The following is a 25,646-nucleotide window of genomic DNA, read 5'->3' as shown; positions in this document are numbered from 1 at the left end:
CCTTTTTAAGCTATTCGATTCCGTAAGATTTTACGTGATTTTTAACTACACGATTGCGTTTAAAGTTTTAAGCGTTGGTGTCAATTTTTATACCGGTATTGGTGTTAACCACATGCCTATACGAGTGAACTTGAAAAAATTAATAAATACTTTATGTTTTATCGCTTTTATTAGCTATTTATTGTTAATGATATCAAATGTATCAGATAAAATGAAATGTCGTTATTTCCGTTATATTATACGATATTTTCCGAATTTCACTAAAAGTAGTTGGTTATAGATGTCAGAAAATCGAAATTTAAGTATTTTCAAATAATTTATTAACAATAATTTTATGCGAATAAAAAATTTCGATTTTATTTATTTATTAATTACTTTTCTTTAATTTAGCTATCCTCATTTTATTTATTACTTTATTATTAATATTTTTTATGAATTATTATAGCATTATATTCTATATTTATTGTAGTACAATAAAATTAGTAAATTTGACAACGTTGCATACCATTTCATATGTATTTATTTTTCTTATCCACCTTTTTGTTATCCATCTACAAACATATGCAATCGTGTTTTCAAAAAGGACAAATGTATGCAATTCTGTTCTACCCAACGAGAAATCTTATTATGTGGGAAAACCAAAAAATTGACTAATAAAAATTTTACGTTAAAGTATGATTTTTTTTATTATAATTGCATTTATATTATATTATTTTTACAAGTATACTAATACACATATAATTATTATTAAATTTTATATGCCTTATTGAATCAATAATCATATTGTACATTATTATGATTGTTAATTGTATAATAAATAACATCATTGACATAGAGTATCTTATACGCAGGCCTGTCGAGAAGGGTGGAGGGAAGTGAGGATTCCCCCGGGCCTGGAGTTTTTGAGAGGGCCCGGAAATTAGGAACTACAAATTATTAAAAATTAAACACAATAAATGATAAAAATTTAATTAACACTGCAAAAAAAATAAAGATATACCCCAGGGCCTGAGTTTCTCTCTCCACGGCCCTGTTTATCCGGGAATACAAAGCGTATTATCATTTACATGTTAACCGCTTTTAAAATCAAGGGACTCGTGAAAATGAGCGTATTACGCAGGAGATCGTATTAAGCGAGAGCATCTTAAACGGATTCTACTGTATATATTATGCATTCGGTATTATAATATACATACCACGTATAGCTTTGATTTTCAATCGGTTAAGATAAAAACGTTTTTCGTTTATATCGACCCGCGGATTCGCGAAGTTTTAGATGCGTGCTGGGAGGGGGGGGAGAAGTGGCAATCGATGAACCCGATAAGATACGATATAAAGTTATACATTTGACCACTGCCAATGCGTTTTACCGTTCGAGCGAATACCGTAAGGGAATAAAATCTTGCACCCGTGCAAACACGTTGCGAAAACTTTGACGGTGCCTTTTGAAAACCTTTGGGGCTTTTGAATGGTAGCACGTTAGGGAATTAAATTTCGTGCTGCTAAGATAATGTTATGTTGCGAACGCGAAATATTATTCACGATAAATTATTCGGGGACTTCAACGGTGTTCGGATCTCGTTGTGCGCAACGAAATTTAATCGCCAGGCCTAGCAATCGGCCCCGGCGTTAACGGTGCGCGAGCATTGTTGTTGCATGTTCGAAATCTTACGCCGCAGCCGTTCCCCGTCCCGCACCGTCTGACACTTCGGGCCGGCCACTATGTTTCACGTGCAAAATTCGCGCGACCCTCGGCTCCGTCCACGGCGCGTACAAGATCTCCGGGCCGGGAACGCTTATTCGACGCTCGGGGGTTAGGTCGAGTTCGCCAGCCAATATTATGTTCATTGTCGTCAGTCAGAAAAAAAAATGAAAAAAATGCTATGGGTTAGCGTCCCCGAGCGCACGCACTACGCGTACGGAGCCACTGCGCGCGTTAATCTTTGGTTTTCTTGCAGCCAAGACGGTGAGATCGAGTACACCGTGGTGACCCCAGTGGTGGCCGTGAGCGTGGCGCAAGACGGCCGCCGGATACGCAAGCACTGGCCGGCCATCGTGACCGATCTGCAGTTCGACCTGAAGCTGCCGCGGCCCAGCAACGGCACGTGGAACGTCACGTGCGTGACCGCGTCTCGGCTGGCCAACGCGGTGCGCCAATGGGACGTGTCCACGTGCCGCGTGCTCGGCGATTGGTCGCCGTCATCCAACGTTACCCGGTGTCGGTGCCCGACGGCCGGTCTGTTCACCGTCCTAGCCCGCGTGGTGCCCAAGGTCAGTAACAGGCTATTTTATTACGTTCGCCACGGTCGAGGGGATCAGAACCGTAACTAGGGTGAGGCTAGCGAGGAACTTGCCTTGGGCGCCTGAAGCTGGAGGCGCAAAAATATTGAATAATTAACTTATTTTAAGAAATGTTATTTCTTGTTTTGCTAGAAACCTAATCACAATTTTTCAGATTTTTCCGAATCGTATTATACATATTAAAAGCTGTGAGTGTGACAACCCTACAACCTAGGGGGCGCATTGCTTCAGTTCTGCCTCAGGATAAAAAAATGACTCGGAATGGCTCTGCCAGTGATAACTAATGCACTACAAAACCCCAATAAATGTTCTTGTTCGTTACGAAGTTCTAAGCTGTTCACCAAGAAAGTGCACTGAATATTTTTATTTTTAATCGTTTTTGGGGTAAATTATATTTTACAAAGCTGATTGGAAAAAAATATTGGTTAGGTTTCCGATAATACGATAATATCTACTACCGTTGATCACTCAATCTTTTGTTATGTTTGTATTAAAATCACGTAATTCAGGCGTTTATTTGGCTTGGGCACAAATCAAATTTCAAATTTCCATTTTAAATCTAAAAATTTCTGAAATACCCAAAAAAAAAACTCCTTTTACGCTTAATAATAATACTGTGGGCGGTAATACATCAGGAACCGAATTCTAAAAACCCAGAACTCGTGGTAATCAACTGCATAATAAATCGTATAACGTCGGTATTGGTTGTGGAATGCACAACTATCGAATGTATCACGTACAGCAATCCACGTTTCGTTTCGCTACGACGATTTGTGTGTTGTCATAAACCGTATCTTGTTGCCTATCACCATCAGACTTGAATAGTTCGTGCGTGTTATGTCGGACACGTTTAAATGTTTTATTTTTTGCTATACTACTATATCAGTATACATTTTTTTTCTTTTTAATTATCGATCTTGGCCTCGGCAACTATTTTTTTTTTTTTTTTGGGCTTATTCCGAGCCTTGTAGGTCCATCGCCATAATTGGCCTCGGCAACTATGGCTGCATAAAATTACGGTGAAATGAAAATGGGCTTGTAATATGATACTTTTATTAATAACGGTTTCTGGACACACGTTATTTGAGAGCCCATGAATTTCGTTACGAAAAACCCGGACAGCCACCCATTCGGAAACTAACGAGTTAACTAGACTCGAACGATGTTCGGTGATCACTTATGAGTGACTGTGGCTAACGCACACCATCATGCCTCTTATATTAGTATATTAAACCAATAACAGCTACATAGTGGTAAAATTCCTTCCGAGTCGACGGACCGTTATCCACCCCTTGTCCTGCATGAACAACGTTATTAATTCTCCGTGTAAAATAGCTGAAATATAGGTATTCTAAACGGATATGGGCCAACGTGCGGGTAAATATTGTGGCTTAGCGTTTTACGAGTGCAACGATGGTTTAAACTTCATTACGTAGAATTTGTAAGCGTGTAATTTCATAATAATAGTAGTAACAACAACAATAATAATAATAGTACCTAAGTACTTCAGTATTGATGCAGTATAACGACAATCATACCATTATACCCAGAATTCACTGAGTATAGATGAGTCCCAGTAAGTAGCTCCTTTGAATGATGATGAAATATTTCATTTTCGAAGAAACAATAATAAACGATAGTTGTTTTTTTTTTTAACTCGAGGTAGTATATATATATGTAGTAGTGTACTCGTTGTACTTAGTACGAATTCCATTTTATTATAATTACACTTTTTAGCTATAAGAATTTTTTTTACCAGAAGCATTGCTTGTGTCGAGTATATTACTGGATATAAAAAAACAAAAAAAAAAAGACATAAAAAATGTTGTACATGTGAGTTTTCATTAAATGTTCATCGTAACAATTTTAAGAATAACCGAGATAGCCAAGAGAGCGCTAGACTACGTTCATATTTATTCCCGTCGACAGCAACTATTCCTTTCGTCACTGACCTCCAGGAGTCTCTCTGCGTACTCCCTATGTGGTAAGCTCGGGATAAGAAAATAGAACTTTGCAAGAGTTATGGAAAAAATCTCAGTGCACCCTATTCCCTAACCAACAACTCCGTCGACATTTAGAGTCAATTATTTGGATATTGATGCAAAACATTCTTTTGCACAAAACAACAATATTGTTGATGAATTTTCCCATTTCGATGTGACACCCGAAAAAATCGCATATCCACATCCCGTTCGTTCCAACCTAAATGGATAACTTGCTATGTATCGTTTACCCGCCAACCATCTAGTTGCGATATTTATTAGTTATATTTTTTCTTCTCGTCACTTAAACGCGTTAACATACGTACGTAACATAAATTACTTTTAAAGAACAACACCGTCGAAAGATAAACTGTGGTGATATTCATCGAAAATCGAATAATACTTTCATAAGCACGTTTTTGCTGTCGTAAAACTATTTAATCTATAGTGTTTAATAAAACCCAACGATTCAGACTGATGCATAATGGTGTGTGCAAGAATTTTAAATGGCGGTTAAAGGGTGGTTAATGACTTTTATTATAGAAAAAGATCCGATTCGCTCGACTCCACATCTTCATCACTATCAATTAATCGTAGTTTTGATAAATAAAAATATTTAAAATTATTAATATGCATTATAATTTATTTTTATCGTGAAATTAGACAAGAAAAATGTTGTATTTCATTTAAATACATTAATTTATAATATAAATGTTGAGTGGCAACTAGTAAAATAATATTTAAAGAAAATTATACAACATATTTTATTGCTTTATTAATTAATTTATGTATCAGATTTTTTTATTTGTCTTAACAAAAAAAAAAACAAAAAAAATGAATATTCCCATCATTCCTCTTATCCGTACTGAACTTTGATTTGATTTTTTTTCTATTTATTAAATTTCACTTCACACTTTAATGGTTATTATTTTTTTCTAAGCTACTCGATTAAATGATTATACCCTAATAAATTATATACCATGTATAGTATGTACGTGTAAGTATTACACTTATTCTTCGATATCATATACAATTAAAATTATTTATTAAAATGCAGAGTATTGATGAGATTATGATATTTTTTTCAGACTATACTATAATTTAATTTTTAGATCAAATAAAAGTTTCTTCTAATCTTGGGAAGATATGTATAAAATATAAATACTTCGTGTTTTATAAATATATACTCGTACTTACATAAAAACAATTTTGCAAAACTTTTCATATGCTCATGCAAAATTTGTGGAAACCTTCAATGTACCCAACGAAAAACAATTTTCAGACTAATTTAATGATAATATTTAAGCCAAAAAAAATGTATAATATATATTCGTATTTATCATTTTACTTACTTTTATTGTTTCCCTCTATATCACATTTGAAACTTTAAACTTTAAATGTACAAAACTCGCGAGCATTACTTTATTTTTAATCTATTAAATTTATGTTATCCTGTTAAACTTTCATAAAAAATAAATCATATATTTGCCGGAAAAATGGGTGTATTTTACAATTAAAAAATTGTCATGCTCATTGTGAACGGAGAAATATGTAACAAAAAGTCTATTACGTTAATAAAACTTTATTTTACATTAAATTCACAGTAAAAAATTGTTGTTTAATTAATTTATAAAACAGTATACGACTGATTGCCATAATAATTAAAAGTGAAAAACTAAACCTTAGCTTAAAAACAAACATTAATTTTTAAGTTTATTAATTTGCTTACATTTTTTTCCCCATAGACCGAAGTAGGTCAAATTAATTTGAAACAAGATGTGATAGTCATATTCGGATGTGTTTGTTGTCTGGTACAATCTGCACTGTCTCTGGTTCTATTGGTTACGCAATGGATTAAACACCCAACATGTATACTTTACTTGAAGATACAACTGTGCTTGGCCGTTGTTTCACAGATGTGCATATTTCTATACGCTACGAAGAACGTAAGGGATTCGATTTTCAAAAAAATAAACGGTAAAACATAAATATTTAAACGACATTTGATTTCTCTTGCAGAACGATTACGGGTACTTCTCGTTGGGCCTACAAATAGTGACCATAGTCGAGATAACGTCACATTTGAGTCAGTTGCTCATCGTTTACACGGAGATAATCAGTTTCCCACAGTTTTCCAATATCAAACTACCCATCATTGGTTTGGCTACAGGTGAGGATAATTTATTTGTCGATTACACGCAAGTGTTGTTTTTTTTCCATGTTCTTACCATAATTCCACAATAAATCTTTTAATCTCGACGAATTTAACATACTATATAACTTACAACTGACATTTTATCAATACAACCTCCACAGTTTTATAATAGTTTTTCGTTATTTATCATTTTCCGAAGGCGGAAAAAACCCTTACAATTTTTCCTCGCAAAAATTAAGTGTTCGTCATCTTGTTTACACTTGATGCACGTAAAAACGTATCATCGAAACGTGTTGAAAATATTATATTAAACTCAATTTTCAACGTAATATATTAGATAATGTAAGAGCTTAAGTGTTTTTATTTAATGAATGTATGCATTTAATGTAATGTAATTTAATGTATTTAATACAATGTATAATTGTTATTTGAATTATTTCCGATTTCAATATTCGTTGTTGGTTAAAATCGTACGCGAGTTAATGCAACGTAGAACATTGTTACATTTTATAATTTTTTTTTTTTTATTATTATTATTTATTTCAACAACGTCCTCAGTATGAATTATTTTGAATAGTTGTAATTTTAATGTTCAATTCTATATAATGTATTAAAATATAAAATCACTACCATTACACACCCTTGATGGTTTAATATTTTCAGCTGCGCCCGTGTTGTTTGTGCTCAGTATCATGTTGAGTCTCAATATTATCGGCGCTAAACCTATTCGGCCGTGGTGGTCATGGGAGAACTCTGCATTCATTTATATCTATTACATACTGTTCGTACTGCTGGTGGTTATGTACTTATCAGTTTTATCGATCACCATACCTAAACTGAAATTCATCAAACAAAAGCTACAACGGAATACGCCGGCCAGCATGAGAAAAAGGTAATATCTAAATAATATAATTAATTGCCCTTTTGTGGTTTTATCTTGAATACTCTCTTCTCTTAGTGCATTACTGTTTAATATTAACGTACAAATTATTATTTAATTAATATTACTATTATTTATTAAGTTACTATTTTACGATACTCTTTCGAAAAATATACTGCAAATTATACTAATATGCGAGTCTTAATCATAATTATTAATATGAATTACAATATAATTATACTAAATATATAGTAACTTTTGGTTGATCAATTTTCCGTTAAATGTTTAAGCCAGGAAAACACAAGAATATTTATTCTATCAAATTAAATATAAACGCTTGGTAGATGGAATGTAACGTTATTTAAAAGTTTTGCTTTCGGTTTTCCTTAATGAAAAAAAAAAACTATTGAGAAAATCTATAAATGACCTTTTCAAGATAGATCCCACCTGTGTCCGTTTTCTGATCGAATAAAATACAGTAATATGTGTTTTTGTGTGAATTTCCAACTTGAAAAAGTGTTTGCAGTAAGGAAACAGTATACAATCTATATATTCCTCGCTTCAAACCGAATCTAAAATTTAATTTATAGATGCTTACAAAAATATGGCGTAATAGATATTCAGTACAATATTCTCCAATTAGTAAAGTAAACTATATTAAATATCTTCATTGAAACTAGTGTTGTTTGAAAATAATTGTAATCTAAAAATATTAATAATTCAACTCAAATACTAATCCTCTCATCAAAAATATGACTACTTCTTATATTCCCAATAAACCCCCTTGCAGGCTAAAACGTAATTGAAACTGTGATCTTTCTTAATTATTTTAAATCCAAATGATAAATGTTAGGAGATTTTACCAATAGGTGACTTCCTCTAAAATTATTTGAATGTTATATTTATTTATGTGTATATTAAAATTACATAATGTACAATCAATGTACACATTTTATTTTATTCTCAATAAATATATATATGTATAACAATACGCAAACTAATCATTTTTCCTTTTAAAATTTAAAAATAATCCTGTCTGTATTCCGTTTTCAACTCTTCTCAATTAATAACTCCTTAAATCATCAAATCAGATGTTCGTTTAAGAATTTAGTCTAATTTATTCGTTTTTTTCTTTTCAACATTATGCTCTTTTAATTTTATTATATGTTTCGTTCGTGCATATTGTAATATTGATTATTTTCTATAAGACATCTGTGGTTCGATTATTTTTCAATAATCAACTCGCGTAAAATAAATAGTTTACATTTTTTAATATAACCATTTCACTAAATACATGTTTACTAACTTCATTATGAAAATAATTGATTAATAATTAAGATGATAAGAAGAAAACAGACTTAGAACTGTTCATTTAAAGTTTACTTTATTTGGTTTTAAGGTGTCTAAAGAAAAATAATTAATTTAAAAGAAAAATTGATGAAATAGTTTAAAGTAAAATGTTTATAATATATCTACAGAACTTTTTAATTTTTATTCTTTTTATCAAAAAATATATAATATGTACTCATATCAATGCCTTTTTGTCGAATCAATTGTAAATTTTAATAACAATATAATTTATTCAATTTTATATACATAACTTTTTGTAACATAAGTTTTCAAATATTATATTATGGATTAAGTATACATTATGATAAGTACCTTTATAATTGAAAAGTTGATTTTCTAATTTTCCTGTATGTATAGAAGAAATTTTAAAATACGGATTACCATTACTCTAGCGAATTCGATTTTCTTTTTAAATATAATGAATGAAAGAAACGATTCAAAGGCAGTTTAAAAAATTAAATTAACTTTCCAATAAAATCATTTATTTTCCAACAATATACCAATGTAAACCAATAAACTTATATTATTCAATTTTATCATTGAAAATAATAAATATATGCGATATAGTATAAATAAATATCTAAAAAAATAGATTTATAAATTTCAAGTTATATTTATATTTCATATAAAATATATATATACAATATACAATGATCTGAATATAATTTTTTAAAGCGTTTTATTATTAATAGAAATTGACTTTAGTAAAACTAAAATTATATTATATTCTATACTATTTGATTTGATTAAAAAAAATATATGAATTTATTTTTTCAAGTACAATTTTTATTTCCTTTATAACATCTACCAAGAGAAACTATTTGAAATGTCAGTTATAAGACCGGGTTTTTGCTCTAAAAATACTTTAAAGAAATTTTAAACTAAACTTTCTAAATATAATATGAAGCACTGCTTCATGTAAATGAACATGCTTCAAATGTACATATTATTTTTAAGTAAGAAAGTTTTTAATACATTCTCGAGCTTTTCGAAAAACATGTAGATTATGAAATTGGACAAATTCGCATATTTCGTTGTTCTCGAGATCATTTGCGTTCAAAAACGATGTTACGCATGTATAATAAATATTTTTGTACACTTATTGTTTGTAGGATGGGACTTATCATGCGATCGGTGATTATCCTGTTAATGGTCATCGTCACAACCGTATCCAGTATCTTGCTCATAATATACAAAGAAGACTTTTCCAAATACGTTTTCAGTTCGTCGTGCGCCTTAAAAGTAAGTGTACATATTACCTCATAAAACTTCACCCCTCCCCTCCCGACTGCGGTGCCCAGTCATCTCAACACCAGATAGCTTCATAGCGTTGTAATTTAATTCCTTACAGCTTATTAACTATAATTTTTTCTACTGAGCATGAAAAACATGCGAGCGCATATTAATTGTTCGTCCGATTATTATTTAGGGGTTCGTTGTGTTTTATTGCTACGTACTGCATTCGGAAGATCCATTCGACTTGCGAACCGTATACCGATCGAAGACGCAGCCACAACAATCGTTCGACGACAACCATTCGGATTCCGACGGCAGTCCATTGAATTGTAAGAACAATTCTACGTAAACGATACAATAACGACGGCTTATTCACAATTGTTGGAGATAGGTCTTATTATATTACACCGGAAGCTACGTCAGTTTAATACTGTTAATTTACGAGGGTGTCAACGTGTCAAATAGTTAATTTCTAAAATGTCACTGCGCTGCACTATACCGTTTTCATATATGATTATTATGAATAAAAAACAACATATCGTAAACATTCAGTGTTCATACAAAAGTTGACAGCTCGTGGATTTAAAAAATAAATTCATATATGGATAAAAAATTAATTCATATATGGATATCCGATATCAATGATATTTTACAAACATATTTGCACGAATTTATTTTAAAATATCTGATACCGAGTGATGTTTAAAAATTAAAATACATGAATTTTTAATTCTTGATTTTTAAATTGCCAAAACAAAAAAATGCAAAGTATAATTGTCAATATTATTTTATTAAACATCAATGCTACAAATAAATAGATTATGTGAGATCAAATAAAATCAAAAATAGCATATTTTTTATTTTAATACTTTTAACCTAGGGTTTGGGAGTATATTTTCTTTTAACTATTTAATATTAAGAAAACAAATTCTTATAATGGTTAGAATAATTTATATCTAATACAAAAAAAATTCAATTAATTTATCGTCAAATTAAAATTAACAGTGAACATTTGATTATTTTAATTATAATATTTTAATATAAATCTATCATTGATTATTCCAATTCTGAAAAATTAAAATTTGTGCGTTATAGGTTTTTCTAAGGATGCTATAGATTACGATATAAAAAAATCAATGAAAAGTGATATATTGGAAATCACAGATAATCCACAAGAGTATTTTATCACGCAAGAAAAACCAGTGTCAATCGTTAGCAATCTTACTAGTTCGTTAAAAAAGCTCGATAACAGTACTGAACCTAAGAAGTCTGTAACTTTTCGTCATGACTTAATTACAGGTAAGACTTTTCTTTTAGTTTTCATGTTTGACATTATTGTTTTTACTTTCTTTATACCCAGTAATTTTATACAATTTGATTAGTATAAACTAGAGATATGTATTTTAGTTATTTTTATTAAGTAAATGCATATTGTTTTTTATTCTTTTAAAGTTTTTTTTTATAATTTTACTTATTTTTCCGAGAAGATAAATATTATTTTCATACTTTTGATCGTCCAGTTTCATTATTTGAATAAGTAGTTAATATTATTCAATTATAGAGCAGCTTTATATGAAACATTTTGAGCTCTTTTAATCTTATGTTATCGAAAAAACCTCAAACATTGTAAAACCATTATCTACTCCGTGAGCCCAAAAAATGTATAATGATAACAATAAAAATAATAATAAAGATATAAAAACACATTATCATTCTAAAAATATGAAAATTTAATACTGAAAAAAAATCACTCTGTATAGATCAAAAGTTGAACCAAACTTTACCAAATAACTTTTATCTCATGCAAATTCCAAGCTATGCTGTTACCTACTGAAGCATTAATATATTTAAAATAAAAAACTCACTTAAAACCGTTGTGTTGCTTTTTTATGATTCGTCATCATTTTTAATGTTATTATTCTATTTGTAAATATATATACTTGTATATAACGTTCGGAACATGTATAATAAAAATACATGAACTTTATCTCGTTATGTAATATATAATAAACCAAACACATTTAGTACATGAAAATCGCTTAAAGATAAAGTTATTTATCTGATGCCATTATTTCCTTAGCTACATTTAATTTGATTTAATAATTTATTGTTATCACATTTTAAAAACTTACAAACTTGTTAAGGTTTATGAAAGGATAAAATATTAAATTTGTATACATAATCTGAAAAAAAAACTTCAAATTTAACTTTTACAACCCAAAATATATACACTATAAGTGGTATATAAACCAAAAGCTAATTTTTATAGTATTTTTTATTACACAACTGATTGTTTTTTTTGCGAAATAAACGAAAAAAAATCTGTAAATTTATTGAAACTATGCCTTATTAAAATTCCACTATAGGTACTAGAGAAACAAATATATTTTTAATGGTAACTATGAGTAAGCAGTTACATCTCATACATGAAGATCTTCGTTCTCTAAATATAAACAGCAGTTATTTTTTTTGTATTATTATTAAAAATCTCTTTGTGATCACGTTTGATGATCATTATTAATCACAAAGACTAAAGTGATGATAAGATCGAAAAAATTGTATAAACGTACCGATAGTGTCTTCTACGTGATAAAAAGAACCTAAGAAATAAATAAAATGTATTATATATATATATATATATATATATATGTTATATGCTACGTATAACTATAATTATATAGACATTTAAATGGTTCTATTGAAAAGACGTTACGAAAAAAAATAGATGGATATTCAAATTTCCCATCAACAGAAAGCGTAATTCTTGATATTGGTACGTTTTAAGCATAGTTAAGTATACTAAAATATGAATTTAAAATTAAATTTCTAACAGTCCAGTTATTTAAAATAATTTTTGAAGAACATTTCAGTATATATTTCAATCATCGTCTTACGCATGTATCACGGTTCAATCTTTTTTCTCTTATAATATTAGTATTTATAGTTTGACAATACAGTATTAATAACAATAAAATTTATTTATGGGACGCTAAATTCTAGTATGTTATTTCTAAGGATAGCTGCGGAAAGGTAGCAAAAAAGAGGTGGATATTATTACATCGAATGCTTGCCTCTGACAAATTATTTATAAGTTGGCCACGGCCATTAGACGTATTTCAAATAATCTAACCTAAAACTTAACATGTACGAACTAAACCGTATTTAGTGTTGGATTCCGAAATGCACATTTTTCAACGCCTTATCGACTATATTTAATGACTTGGTTGCAATTCCGGCATGTACAAAATTACTACGGTATTTTTTATCCGCAGCGCCCATTATTAACCTCTTCATGCATGAAAATTTTTTTTTTAATTTTTGTTTTTAAAATTATTTTTACCACAACGTACATGTACTAAGGAATTGAGGAAAAATGTAAAAAAAATTATTTTTTTTTAATTCAAGTTAAAAATCACTTTTTATTAAATGTCCTTATTTGAGGACACTGTACATAATTATTACAAAGTAAAAAAATATATATAATAACATAATATAATTTTTTTTAATCAGTTCTTTCTGAAAAATATTTAACAAATTAGTAAACATAAAAATTAAAATAAAATACATTTAACAACTTGTTAATAATAATAATAATAATAACGCTTATATCATTAATAGCAATACATTCATCTACTTTCTCTAATTCTGTCATCATGTTTCGTTGAAAGTCTTCCATTTCTTTGATTTCTTTGAGGATTTGATCTTCTTCCTTTGGCCCTATTATAATTGCATCTTCATGATCCATATCATCATCGCTTCCACAAAAACTTAATTCTGAATCACTCGGTATTTCTAAATCCAGTAAAAACTGAATATCTTTATCCCTGATCTTACTCATATTATTGATTTTTGGTGGTGAAAAATCTAAAACCAAGTATGTACCGTTTTAAAACATATTATAAAATATATGCACGAAGAGATTAAATTTACTTCACTCACTCAGAAATTATAAATTAAAAGTAGTGACTGATAATAAGGTTTTTTTTTTTAATTAATTTCATTTTTAAATAACCTATAACGCATAGAAAATGTAGCGAAAAAATAAGTGTAAAATAATCATCCTAAAGATATAGGATATACATATAAGAACAAATAATACTACATTTTGGATCCCATTTCGTTTTGAGAACAAATTATTGAACACAATATTGTTAATTGACTTACTTTTTAAATAGGATTTACTAAATATTAAGTGTACGTATAATTAAATATAATATTTTATATAATTAAATATAATATTGTTCGTATAATTAAACTTAAATCTTTTTAAACGAAAAAATATAATTATATACATATTTATGTATTTATTTTATCCACAGCATTGAAAATATTTTTAATTTTCTTTTAATATTTTCAAAACATTTCGGTTTTTACCTGTCAAAGATTTAAAGCGAAATGTGAATATTACAATCTACGTATTAAATGTAACCATATTTTATTCATGGAAAAAATCCGATTATAGTTTACCCCCGTTCTACTCGACTGGTGATTTAATGGGGTATATTCGAATTGAAACTACACTGAGCGTAATCGTTTAGTTCAAAAAATTAATAATAATTACAAGTCCACGTGCGCTATACGCTCGTAGCATTTAATGTTACATTTCTCAGAAGTTACTAGTTATTGAATTTAACTACCAGTATTCGACTCCTCGCTGTATCAAAACTGTCTTAATGAGAAATACATAAACACATATTTAAGGCAACTCTATACAATCTACAATTTATATTTTTCATTAATGTATTTATTACAGTCTATAATAAGAATTTTATATGCAAACAACGAGTTAGTAAATGTCTGATTTAATTCTTTATTCACCGGTTATATTTATATCATTTCCCTATAAGAAAATAAAATGAATTCCGGTGCCGTTTAGCTAAAAATGCAACGATTTAGTTTTTCGATACGTGTTTTACGATTGCTATTACTGTTGCACAGGGTGCCAGGAAAAGTCGATAGACGGCCACGAAACGGACGACAGTTACGACGGGGGCAACTGCAGCAACGGTAACGGTAACATTTGCAGTGGCGGTGACGGAAACAGTTATCGGAACGGCGACAACAGCAACAGTTGCTCGCCACTGCTCGAGACGACGGCCGACGTGGCGGCGGCGTACAACGTGGGAGGCGCGGGCGCGGGCGGCGGCGCGATCGTGGACGATTGGCAATTGGTGCAGGCTGACTTCGTGGACGTGCCCGCCGGGAGCGACACGTCCATCAGGTGCGTGGTGCAACCGCCGCCGGACATGTTGGCCACACACGTGTGCGTCGAGGTCGGTCTAGTCAAGTCGTCGACCGCCGCGATGGCCACCGCCGCTGCGGACAAGTCCGAGGTGCCCACGATCGTGGTGTGCAGCGTGGACGTGGAACCGTGCCGGCAGCCGCAGCAGCAGCCCGTGACGGAAGTGGCGGACAAGTGTTCGGCCGACGTCTCCGACGACGTGCTGGACCGGATATCGCAGGACTTGGACTATCTGCTGAACCGGAAGACGTTGACGGACCCGTCGGTCGACAGAAATCCGGAGCAGCAGTCGGACGTGGTCGCCGACGTGACGGTGAAAAAACGGACGAAACTCTAATGACGATTGCCAATCGTACGGAAACGTTTTGGACGCGCGAGTGAAACGCATTTCACGTCGTCTACGTCCCGTTCGCTCTCGTCGTCGATCTGCGGAAATCCTTTCTCTCGAATTATTATACAATGCATACATATTATTAAATCATTTTCGTTTTGTTTTTTTTTTTTTTTTTTTTAATTGTTTTCAACATGTTAAAATACTGTACGCGCACCCTTTTGCATCGTGACGTATTTTGCGACAAACGATTGCCTCCGTGTTCAACGTAAAATGTCCATACATTTCGATACCATTTTCGTAATTTTTAAATGTTCGTTTATTGAATATTATTGTTCCTATATGAGTTGTATGTACAACTGTGCAGGTATTATTGTTAAATGATTATTGATTTTGTAAAAACCGTATTTGTACGCCAAATGATTTTTAATTTTTTTTTTCCCTACAGTCCTTATCAACTTTGTAATATTTTATTTTCGTTCGTATTTCACGCACACAATCCAAAATAATATCGGCCTGGTCGAACATTCTAACATTTGTTAATTTTTTTTTTTTTTTTTCAATTGGTTTTAAGTGAATTTTTGCTCGGGCACCCGTAATTTAGTATTATTATATATCAAATAGATATCAAAATTAATTGTGCCTAAAACATATTTTATCAGTTTCAAGAGTATTGAATGAAAACTTGATTTTCGATTATTTTTCTAAAAAGACAATAAATTTAAAATCCATCTGCATTGTAAAAATATGTATATGTATATACATAAAAATGCCATGTTTTTACTAGGAAGTTTTATTTAATAAACAAAAAAAATCATGTTTATTTGTGCCTGTTTTTGACATTAATGTTATGAAACTACCAACTAATATAGGTATATGTAAATTGAAACCATGGACAAATAGTCGAACAAACTTTTAAGGAAAAATAAACATATATTGATTATATTTAAACGTGAAACGGTTGATATATCGTCACGTACTGCACATCAATACATGTGTACGGATAATGTATTCGCAGAATCATAGTACATTATAATATGTATCTAAACGTATTGAAAAATATACTACTGATAATTTGGGAACTCGATTCTCACAGCTCTATCGTCATAAAATGTATGAATTGATCCAATATTGTTCATAATTAATTCATTAATTATTTGTACAACTAAAATATTAAGATGATTATTTTGCATGTAATAAGTGCAGTCGGTCGATCAATACATAAAAACACTAACCTAAAATCACAATCAATGAATTACGAGTACGTCCTTCCATTTTTTTCACAGTAATATTTTTATTTTCTTCTAGAAAATTATTCTCTTAGCTGTTGTCAACAAATTGTACTTACATCTTCTGTATTCTAGGTACACTCAAATGTTAATTTGCCGAAACATTTATATTTTCAATTTATTTTTATATTATGGTATAATAAACCTTTAAGCTTTTCAAAGGACGTTCGTAAAATTGTAACTAAATATTGAAATAAATCCATCAACTTAATTCAAATAGATCACTGATCTTACTTAATCTTCGATTTTATTAAAATAGGATTAACCATGTAATTTTCATAATAGTATATTGGATAACCATTGTTTACATTTTTCTCGTGCCCTTAATCAAAATAGAGTTACGTTTTTAAAATATATTTTATACATAGTAATCTTCCGCAAATAAATCCCGTGGAATATGAAAATAAAGTGTTAATAATTTTAACCGATTATTATTGCACTCCACGATCATCTTTTAACACCCTTAATAGAGATTTCTTATGACTTTCGTTTAAGAATGTTTGTTATAAATAATATGTATTAAATATACTATGTGTGAATTTCAGCCCCATTAAATATCTCACTAATACTATACATATAATTAACTAGGACTGCTATTATGTTCTTGGAAAATGTTTGTATCTTTTGGCCATACAATAATGAAATATGATTCTAACTAAAAATCATTCTAATGTAAAGAAACCGATATAATTTAATAATTTTGTTTAATTCAACTGTTGTTAATAATTATACATTTACACTATCAATATTTTTACAAATATTAATTATGATATTTTTCTATACCAATGTTATTTTAAATATTTTCATCGACCGGTAATATTTTATAATACTGTATCAGGTGACCGGCATAGATTAAGTTCAAAAATCTTAAGTCATAGAACAGTCGTTACACGTATGTCTATATTATTATTATTTTATTGCATACGTGGTGTACAACCTTTTCAAATTGATTAATTTTTTTGAATTGTTGGTAAAAAAAAAAAAAACACATAAAATCTAGTTGCTGAGATAATTCTATTTATTCGAATTTAGTTATTCTTTTTACGCGAAAATCAAAATACTCATTTCAAAAGCATTTTATTCGTACGCCTCTGTCGAATATATTACTTTCTTTTCATATTTTAAAGTATATTTTGCGCATCATATACATAGATATTGATATCATTGGTACGTGTGTGTGTTTTATACACTCACCCGGAACAACTTTTGAAGTACAATTAAGTCATATGATAATCGTACAAATGTAATTCGAAACGATTCGTTATGTACAATATACAATTAATCCACCATCCACGTTTAGATAAGTGCATAATAGTATGACATTGTATGAACATCTATTGCTCTATATAAAGTTGTTCGGTTATAATGATAGTATACATACTACATATTTCGGGGGGTCGTAAACTGCGATAATTGGCTTAAATATCTGTCCACATTCTATCAGTGTATCTAAGTCAAATAAATACATTGAAAACATTAAGTATTCTTTTCAATTATACTTACTTTGTAAAATATAAAAATATAATATGACGTATAAGTACGACTTATATAGGGATTAACTTTAATAACAGAAAAAAATAATACCGTGTTCGCTTTAAGAGTTCGTAATAATGAACAACAGTTATTATAACAAATGATCTACTTTTATAACATGTTACATAAAGGTATTTTTTTGTGTTTAATAAAAAAAGAATTCCCTTTATTGTCTAGTAATGTGGACTTAAATATTAGAAAAAAAAAACAATCGTTATTAAATAATTAACAATTATTAAAGGATAATATTTCCACAAATAAGCATTACTCGTAATTGAATAATTATTAGACAACATCGACACGAACATATCAATATTTTGATTGGGTGAGGTTAGGGAAATATTTGTGACTAGGAATGGGCACTTTGCCAGGAAAGTAAAATCTTAAACGTGTTCGAGAAAAGTTTCCGGGAAATTCTCCATATCAGAAAAGTGTAGGAAATGTTTGTTTTATTTTAATTATTTTTCAAATTGACTATATATGACGTTTTGAAATAGTTATAACTTAAAATTTATATTAATTTAAAATTCAAAACTATTTTATTTTTATATTATTTGTAACTATACTAATAATTAGAAAAAAATTAATAATAATAATTCATATAATATTATTTAACTTCTTGTTAAACTGGATAATTTCTCAGACTTAAATTAAAATATTGTACAATTAATACTAAATATTTTAAAACTATATTTTTAAACTCTTTTTAAGTACAAATTTAGTAATAATTAATAATGATATATTAATATACACCAAGATACTGCATTCAGTCTTTCAAAATAAAACAATTTTATATATCGCGTACAAAAATAATAATCGTAATATTGGGAAAAGTTGGAAAAGTAATCTAAAATAAAATTCCCGGGGAAAATAACTTTTACCAGGTACATTTCCAGTGGGACATCTCTATTCGTGACAACGGCTAGAAGATAAGTACCACTCCGTCATATATATTTATGCCACCGTGTTCATAATATTAGTAATAATATGTGATGTCATCGGCCGCAAATTTTCGCCCTCTAGGTGCCTACTCAATTTGATATCTATCAATTTAGACCACGATGCAGCACCAACGATTGGTGGAGGGCCCTTTCGCCTATCACGTGAAATAGTTAACGTTCTCAACATGCCATGGCCATTACCCTTTGGGTGATAACAAATAGAAATAAAATGTTTTTGCACAACAATTTAATTATTAAATTTAAAGTAAAACTCAGTACCTAGTAAAAAAATATATATTTCTTATTGTTTAATGCAATTTATAAGTCTTACGTACATATTTTGATCAACAATTAAAGAAAACAATTTTTCTGTACAATAAATTAAATTTAAATTAGTTGATAATTATTATTATTTGTTAAACTATAAATTGGCTTTGAATATTCTATTAGCAATTTTGTACAGTTTATTAATATACGAGTAGGTTGACTACTTCATAATCTACAGATTTTTATTTTTAAATGTATGCATACGACATTTAGTCGGGTATAATAAACATCCAGTTATTTATACAACAATATATTTGTTATTCGTAGTATGGATTTTGGGAAAAATAATCGAAATTTTCGTTAAGGGTGGACGGGGGACATGGCAGAATCGGTTTTTGCACTTTGAAAAGATGATGAATAAATTCCATAAGTACTTCTATAATTTGGCACTTAAGATAATATTCCCCAATAATTACACGAGTGGGTTAGATATAAAAATAGAACGTAAAATGTTTTCAAACTTTCCATCAAAAGGAATAGCATATCCACAATGATTATAAAAATAAATAATTTTTTTATTAATTAAAATTACATAAAATATCCAAACCGAAAACATAAATTTACTTTTTTTTATCATAATTAACATTTATTGAACAGTCTAATATAACATACAAATAACTATCGATTTTCTGTGAATAAAACGAAAAATAATTTTCAAAAATATCTTTTCAGTGCCCAAACGAAATAATTGTATATATGTCACATCCAAATAGTGAAATCACTCATTTCATGAACTGAATATCCAAATAGAAATTGAAAAAATGAAATTCGTCCAGATCGTGAATTTTGACGAAAATACATTATATGGACATCTATTTCATGAAATGGATAATACTTATATTGTGCACTTTGTGTAATTATTATAAAACCACATATCATAGTACTATAACTATACTTTTCTATATTGTTCTATGAACAAAAATATAAAAATAATTATAATTTTAATAAATTATATCATATTACATTATATTTTTATTTTATTTTTTATAAACCATACTCATACGTATATTATTTTTTATAAACAACAGTGTTACCTATGAAGCATTCATTATGAAATATTCTTAATACTTCATAACTATACCTATATATATTTTTCTTCTTTATTATTTATTTTTACACGATAAATGATTATGGCATCGACTGTTACATATCATATTGTTTTTAAAACAAGTACACCTACTTGATTGGCAAGGAGTTTTTGTCTTGCACAAACAAGACAAAAATCCTTACCCTCCTGAAATTGTTTTAATCATTTCTCGCACCGAAAATTCAACATTTTTATCAACTTGGTCAGTTGTTAGAAATTGAGTTGTTGATTTTTTCAAACATTCACTACATACAGAACATAACTGAACCATCCTTTAATTAAACCATATTTTGTTCCCATTTTATGTAATCCTATTTTTTTTAATTCCGTGATCACACAAATTATGTTTATAAATATCTAATTTAAAAAAAAAATTGTTTTAAATTTAAATTTTATAAAATGTACTATATTCAAGGCTAAAATTAAAAAAATATACATCATAATATTATAGTAATATTATAATATTAATATGAATTTTGACAAAATCGTCTTTAATATTTCTGAATATTTAACTAACTTAATATTTATTTATTTTTTTTTTTTGTGTTGTGTGCCCTTTTAACATAATATTTAATTATGTTTAATGGTATTTAATTTTATTAGTATTAAAAAAAAAATTGAATTATAACTTATAACATTTTAAATGTTAAGGGAGAGTAAATATTGCCGAAAAATATTTTTTGGGAACCGTATTTCGTATTACTACTATGCATACTATCTATTTATAAAATAATAAATACACGTACAAACTGCAAGCACAATACCTAGTACCTGTGTTAGACACAAACGCTCACTAAATGTAATTTGTTGAACTTAGGAGGTATCCGTTAACCGTCATCCGATAAAGAAACATTCGTTTGATATCGGATATGGAATTACCGAAATAAAAATTTTATATCACTCAAATATAATATAGATATGGCTAAAACATTATTATCTTTATTGATATTGAAAAATATGGTATGTAAGCTATTATTTATTGCTAAATAACATTACAATCTTGTTTTATAATAATTACACAAAGTACACAATACAAATAATATGTATTTCATGAAATGGATGTCTATATAATGTATTTTCATCAGAATTCACGATCTGGACGAATTTCTTTATCTGGACATCCAGTTCATGAAATGAATGATTTCATTATGAGGATGCGACATATATATATATTTTAAAATAATGGTTGTAGCATCAAAACCGAATCTATTGCTAATTTATTAATCGAAAGTTGATCCCATTGCTTTAATCAAAATTAAAATTGAAAATTCATCGAAAAACCTTAAAGGACAGAAGATCGCATATAAATAGGCAATTAGCGTGAAGTAATAAAACCTATATAAACTATTCCATCGGTTTTCGAACGTTTTGACCATATAATGGCACTGAACAAGTCCATTATGTTCAAAATTAATTAATTAATAATACAATGTTACCCGGTATGGTAAAGCCCCTTACCCTATCGATTTTTGAAACGGTATACGGTACAGTACGCCGACAGTGTCGGCTGAGAACGACCGTTTTAAAAACTGTACACGGTGATGAAAAAAGTAAGAATTTTGATTTTTCTCCCGTATACGATATTTTTAACGTGCGGCGCCGAACTCGGATTATAAATACTAAGTACGAAACGGATGCTCAAGACGTTTCGTTGACATTGCGGTGACGTACGTCCACGTGCGTACTGTTTCGTCTGTACGTTCCCGTCTCGCCGTAAATTCACCGTACACGTGTTATCAACTGGCAACTCCGGCAAACAGTACTTTTTCGTAAATCGTGTGATGCAGACGTGCGTTTTTTCACGCACCACAACATTTTTTTCGATATAATTTTTTACTAAAATAACGAAAATGGCAACAAAAAAAAAAAAAAACATTATTCAATATCGATGAAATAGATATGGAACTGTTTATCGGTGAAGTTAAACTTCATTCCGAAGTATAGAATAGAGCTGAAGATCTGAAAAAAAGATTACCGTGGATTGGGACTTTCGTGGTTTTTTTGCGGTGCAACACGATTGCACAATTTTTTCTTTTTTGACCCGACTAATTACACTACGATTGCGCAAAAAATTTATAACGCGATTTTGCCCCGATCCTTTTTTATCTGATAAAATCACAACACTATTGCGCACCAAATTATATATGTATATACTATGTACAATAATTTATGTACAACATAAAATAATGTATACTATACATACTTTCTATAATTTGCATATACATGCACTCAAACTATTAATTCAGAAAATGCACTTTTTAAAAATCGAAATGAAAAGTCGATTGAGCTAATAAAAGTTATAATAAAATATTGACTAATGATTATCAGTATAGAAAAAAAAACAATTTTTAATAAAAAAAATGTCGACTATTGAACATGTCAGTATATATTTAGCATACATTTATTTTAGAAAAAAACAATTTTTAACCAAGCCAACGATGATAATTTGTTAACAGTCCTAATCCTGAAATAATTGGGAAGGAAAATTGTGAATTAATAGGTAATAAGTTTGTGTGCATGTATATGAAAATTATATGTAGAAAGTATGTATTGTATACATTATTTCATGTTGTTCATAAATTATTATACATGGTATATACACATATCATTATTTGGTGTGCAATGGTGTTGTAATTTTATCAGGTAAATAGGGATCGGGGCGCAATCGTGTTGCAGCCGGTTTTGGCTATTATTTCCAATGGAGATACGTGTCATCCATGTATCTTGAGACTTGATCATATCAATTATTTTGTCTGCAAGTTCGTCAAACGATACTCGTACGGAAGTAAGGAAGTAGTTATAAAACTTCACTAGATGTTTTCTTAAACACGAAAACAAAATCACCTCTCGTAGACTTATCATCGATGTAGGGTTATAGATACTCAGTAACGTCTCTTTTTTTATTTAAAAAAAAACAAATAGATATATTCTATACGTACGTCTTTTTCTTACAGACCTCCTTACCGACGAAAAAAATAAATGCGACTAACGACACGTCACGTTCGGTAAGTTTATGTACAGCCTCGCAGCGGTACCGCACGTTAGAACAACGAACATGTGCACAAGTTGCTGCGGTCACGCAACGGCACCGCGTACTTTAATTACACATGTGTGCATCTAAACTAAATAATTGTTTTTACTCTCTGATTACCAAACACTCTCAGCAACATCATGGTATAATGACACAAAAATATTTTATGTTTAAAAATAATGTATATAATTATTCGACAATTTCTCTTTGAAAAAACAAAGTTTTTTTTGGAATGACGTCATTATCTATTTTGTTATGTTTCTGTTTAATACAATTCTAAAATTTATAATAATTAATAAAAGTAAACTAAAAAAAAAAAAATGTCACGTTATTATTGTGTTCGTGTGTTGTCAAATTCACTTTTTAGAATCTCCAAAACTTATGAACATAGACTGTTGAAGGCAAGGACGTATTTAGGGGAGCTCGGGTAACTTATAAAACCGGTAAATATAAAGAATATAATGCACGCCCCTTTCATCCAGGGCTGTTCAGAGGGGGGCATTTTTCTCCAGACACCATTGTTGGAATATTTTTTAGGGGGCCCCCATAAAGTCTTGATGAATAATAATTAATAATAAAGCCTCGATTATACTGAGCAATTTTACACGCTGCATTTCGGCGATTAAGATCGCGCCGCGTGTGAGCGTGTAGCGACTTTTCCGATTTCATTGAGCGATTAAATTATAAATAATATGAATAATATTCAATGTTATTGTGTAAGTTTGTAAAGCAGTACATGAATTTAAATTAGCTTGATCTGTTAAGGTTTAAAAAAACACATTTGCAAGAATTTTGTTATTCTCAGCGAGTATTTTATCTTATTATTATGATCGAAGGGTCCCCAAATTAATTTGCCCCTAGCCCCGAAAAACCTTGGGACGGCCTTGCTCGTGCCATCAATATACCATGCTATTTATAGCTCACCCACACCAATATCGATTTACACGTTTACACACGTGCATAAGATTCGCACAAGGCCGATACACATGTACATTTAATTGCCTAAATTTTACTCCTTAGTAAATGCCGACATCAACCCCTTTAAATAAATATCGAATTGCTATTAAATTGAAAACTAGATCGCGCTATAAGACGGAGAGTAAGAAACTCTGATGCCGGATAATCAAAGCTCGTCGTGTAAAAGTCTATCTATTCCACAGGTATACATTAAACCATTAAAAAAAATTATTTAAATTCATAAAATTTTATATATTTAAATATGTATTAATATATATATATATATATACGTGGTCTATACGCAGTCGATTACAGCACCGCGTTATCATTTTGTTGTTATCACCTAAAATATATTAAATAAAATATATAAAAAAAACGTAGATTTATTATTAAAAAAACGAAATCTATGTTTAAATTAGAAATTCTCCATGTTCACATGTAAAGTGATTGGTTCATGATAATTCCATAATCGTGGTTGTAACTAAGCGGACAAAATGACTAAATTCAATAATTTAATGTATTACAAAATATTGTGCAATGTAAATCAGTCTACTACGGGCTGCAACGTAAAGAGCAAAACATAATTTTACGCAACTGACCTAACCACAAAACCGTTATCATTATTTTTGTTGTTGTTCAATTTCCCGGTCAATTAATTATTGATGTACAGTCAGTTGTAATTATATTTTAAAATTATTTTCAATCTGAAAATCAATTAATTCAATAAAAAAGAAGAATTTCGCACAATATTACAGTCATTCTGGGCATAATTTTGCTGCTAAACAGGTATATACCACCATTTATTCAGAATTTTTCAAAACTAAAAAATTATGAAATAACTTCCAAAACTATACTTACTCATGTCTGTTGATTAATTATATTTTTTAAACAATGTTATGTCATTGAAATTAAAAAAAAATCTGTGAAAATCTTTAACAATTGTTTCTCTTAGTAAAATATTAAAATGTCTGATGGTTCACCTCCAACTAAAAAGCTTAAGAAAC

General features: G+C 29.7%; 1 protein-coding gene across 1 annotated transcript in view; it reads left to right on the top strand.

Annotated features, from left to right (window-relative positions):
- The window catches only part of LOC112679303, a 264,484-nt gene extending 248,587 nt beyond the window's left edge, over positions 1-15,897 (top strand). Inside the window, exons 18-25 of the mRNA XM_025549052.1 lie at positions 1,959-2,271; positions 6,029-6,229; positions 6,303-6,453; positions 7,102-7,330; positions 9,781-9,910; positions 10,098-10,233; positions 11,000-11,203; positions 14,843-15,897. Coding sequence (XP_025404837.1) covers positions 1,959-2,271; positions 6,029-6,229; positions 6,303-6,453; positions 7,102-7,330; positions 9,781-9,910; positions 10,098-10,233; positions 11,000-11,203; positions 14,843-15,483 — 2,005 coding nt within the window. The 3' untranslated portion in view covers positions 15,484-15,897. The remainder of the gene's footprint in view (positions 1-1,958; positions 2,272-6,028; positions 6,230-6,302; positions 6,454-7,101; positions 7,331-9,780; positions 9,911-10,097; positions 10,234-10,999; positions 11,204-14,842) is intronic.
- The last annotated feature ends 9,749 nt before the right edge of the window (positions 15,898-25,646 follow it).

Source organism: Sipha flava, unplaced genomic scaffold, assembly GCF_003268045.1.
Source record: "Sipha flava isolate LNK unplaced genomic scaffold, YSA_version1 134_pilon_pilon, whole genome shotgun sequence".
Lineage (NCBI taxonomy): Eukaryota > Metazoa > Arthropoda > Insecta > Hemiptera > Aphididae > Sipha > Sipha flava.
Note: the sequence above shows the minus strand (reverse complement) of the source record. Positions and strands in the feature narration are given on the sequence as shown.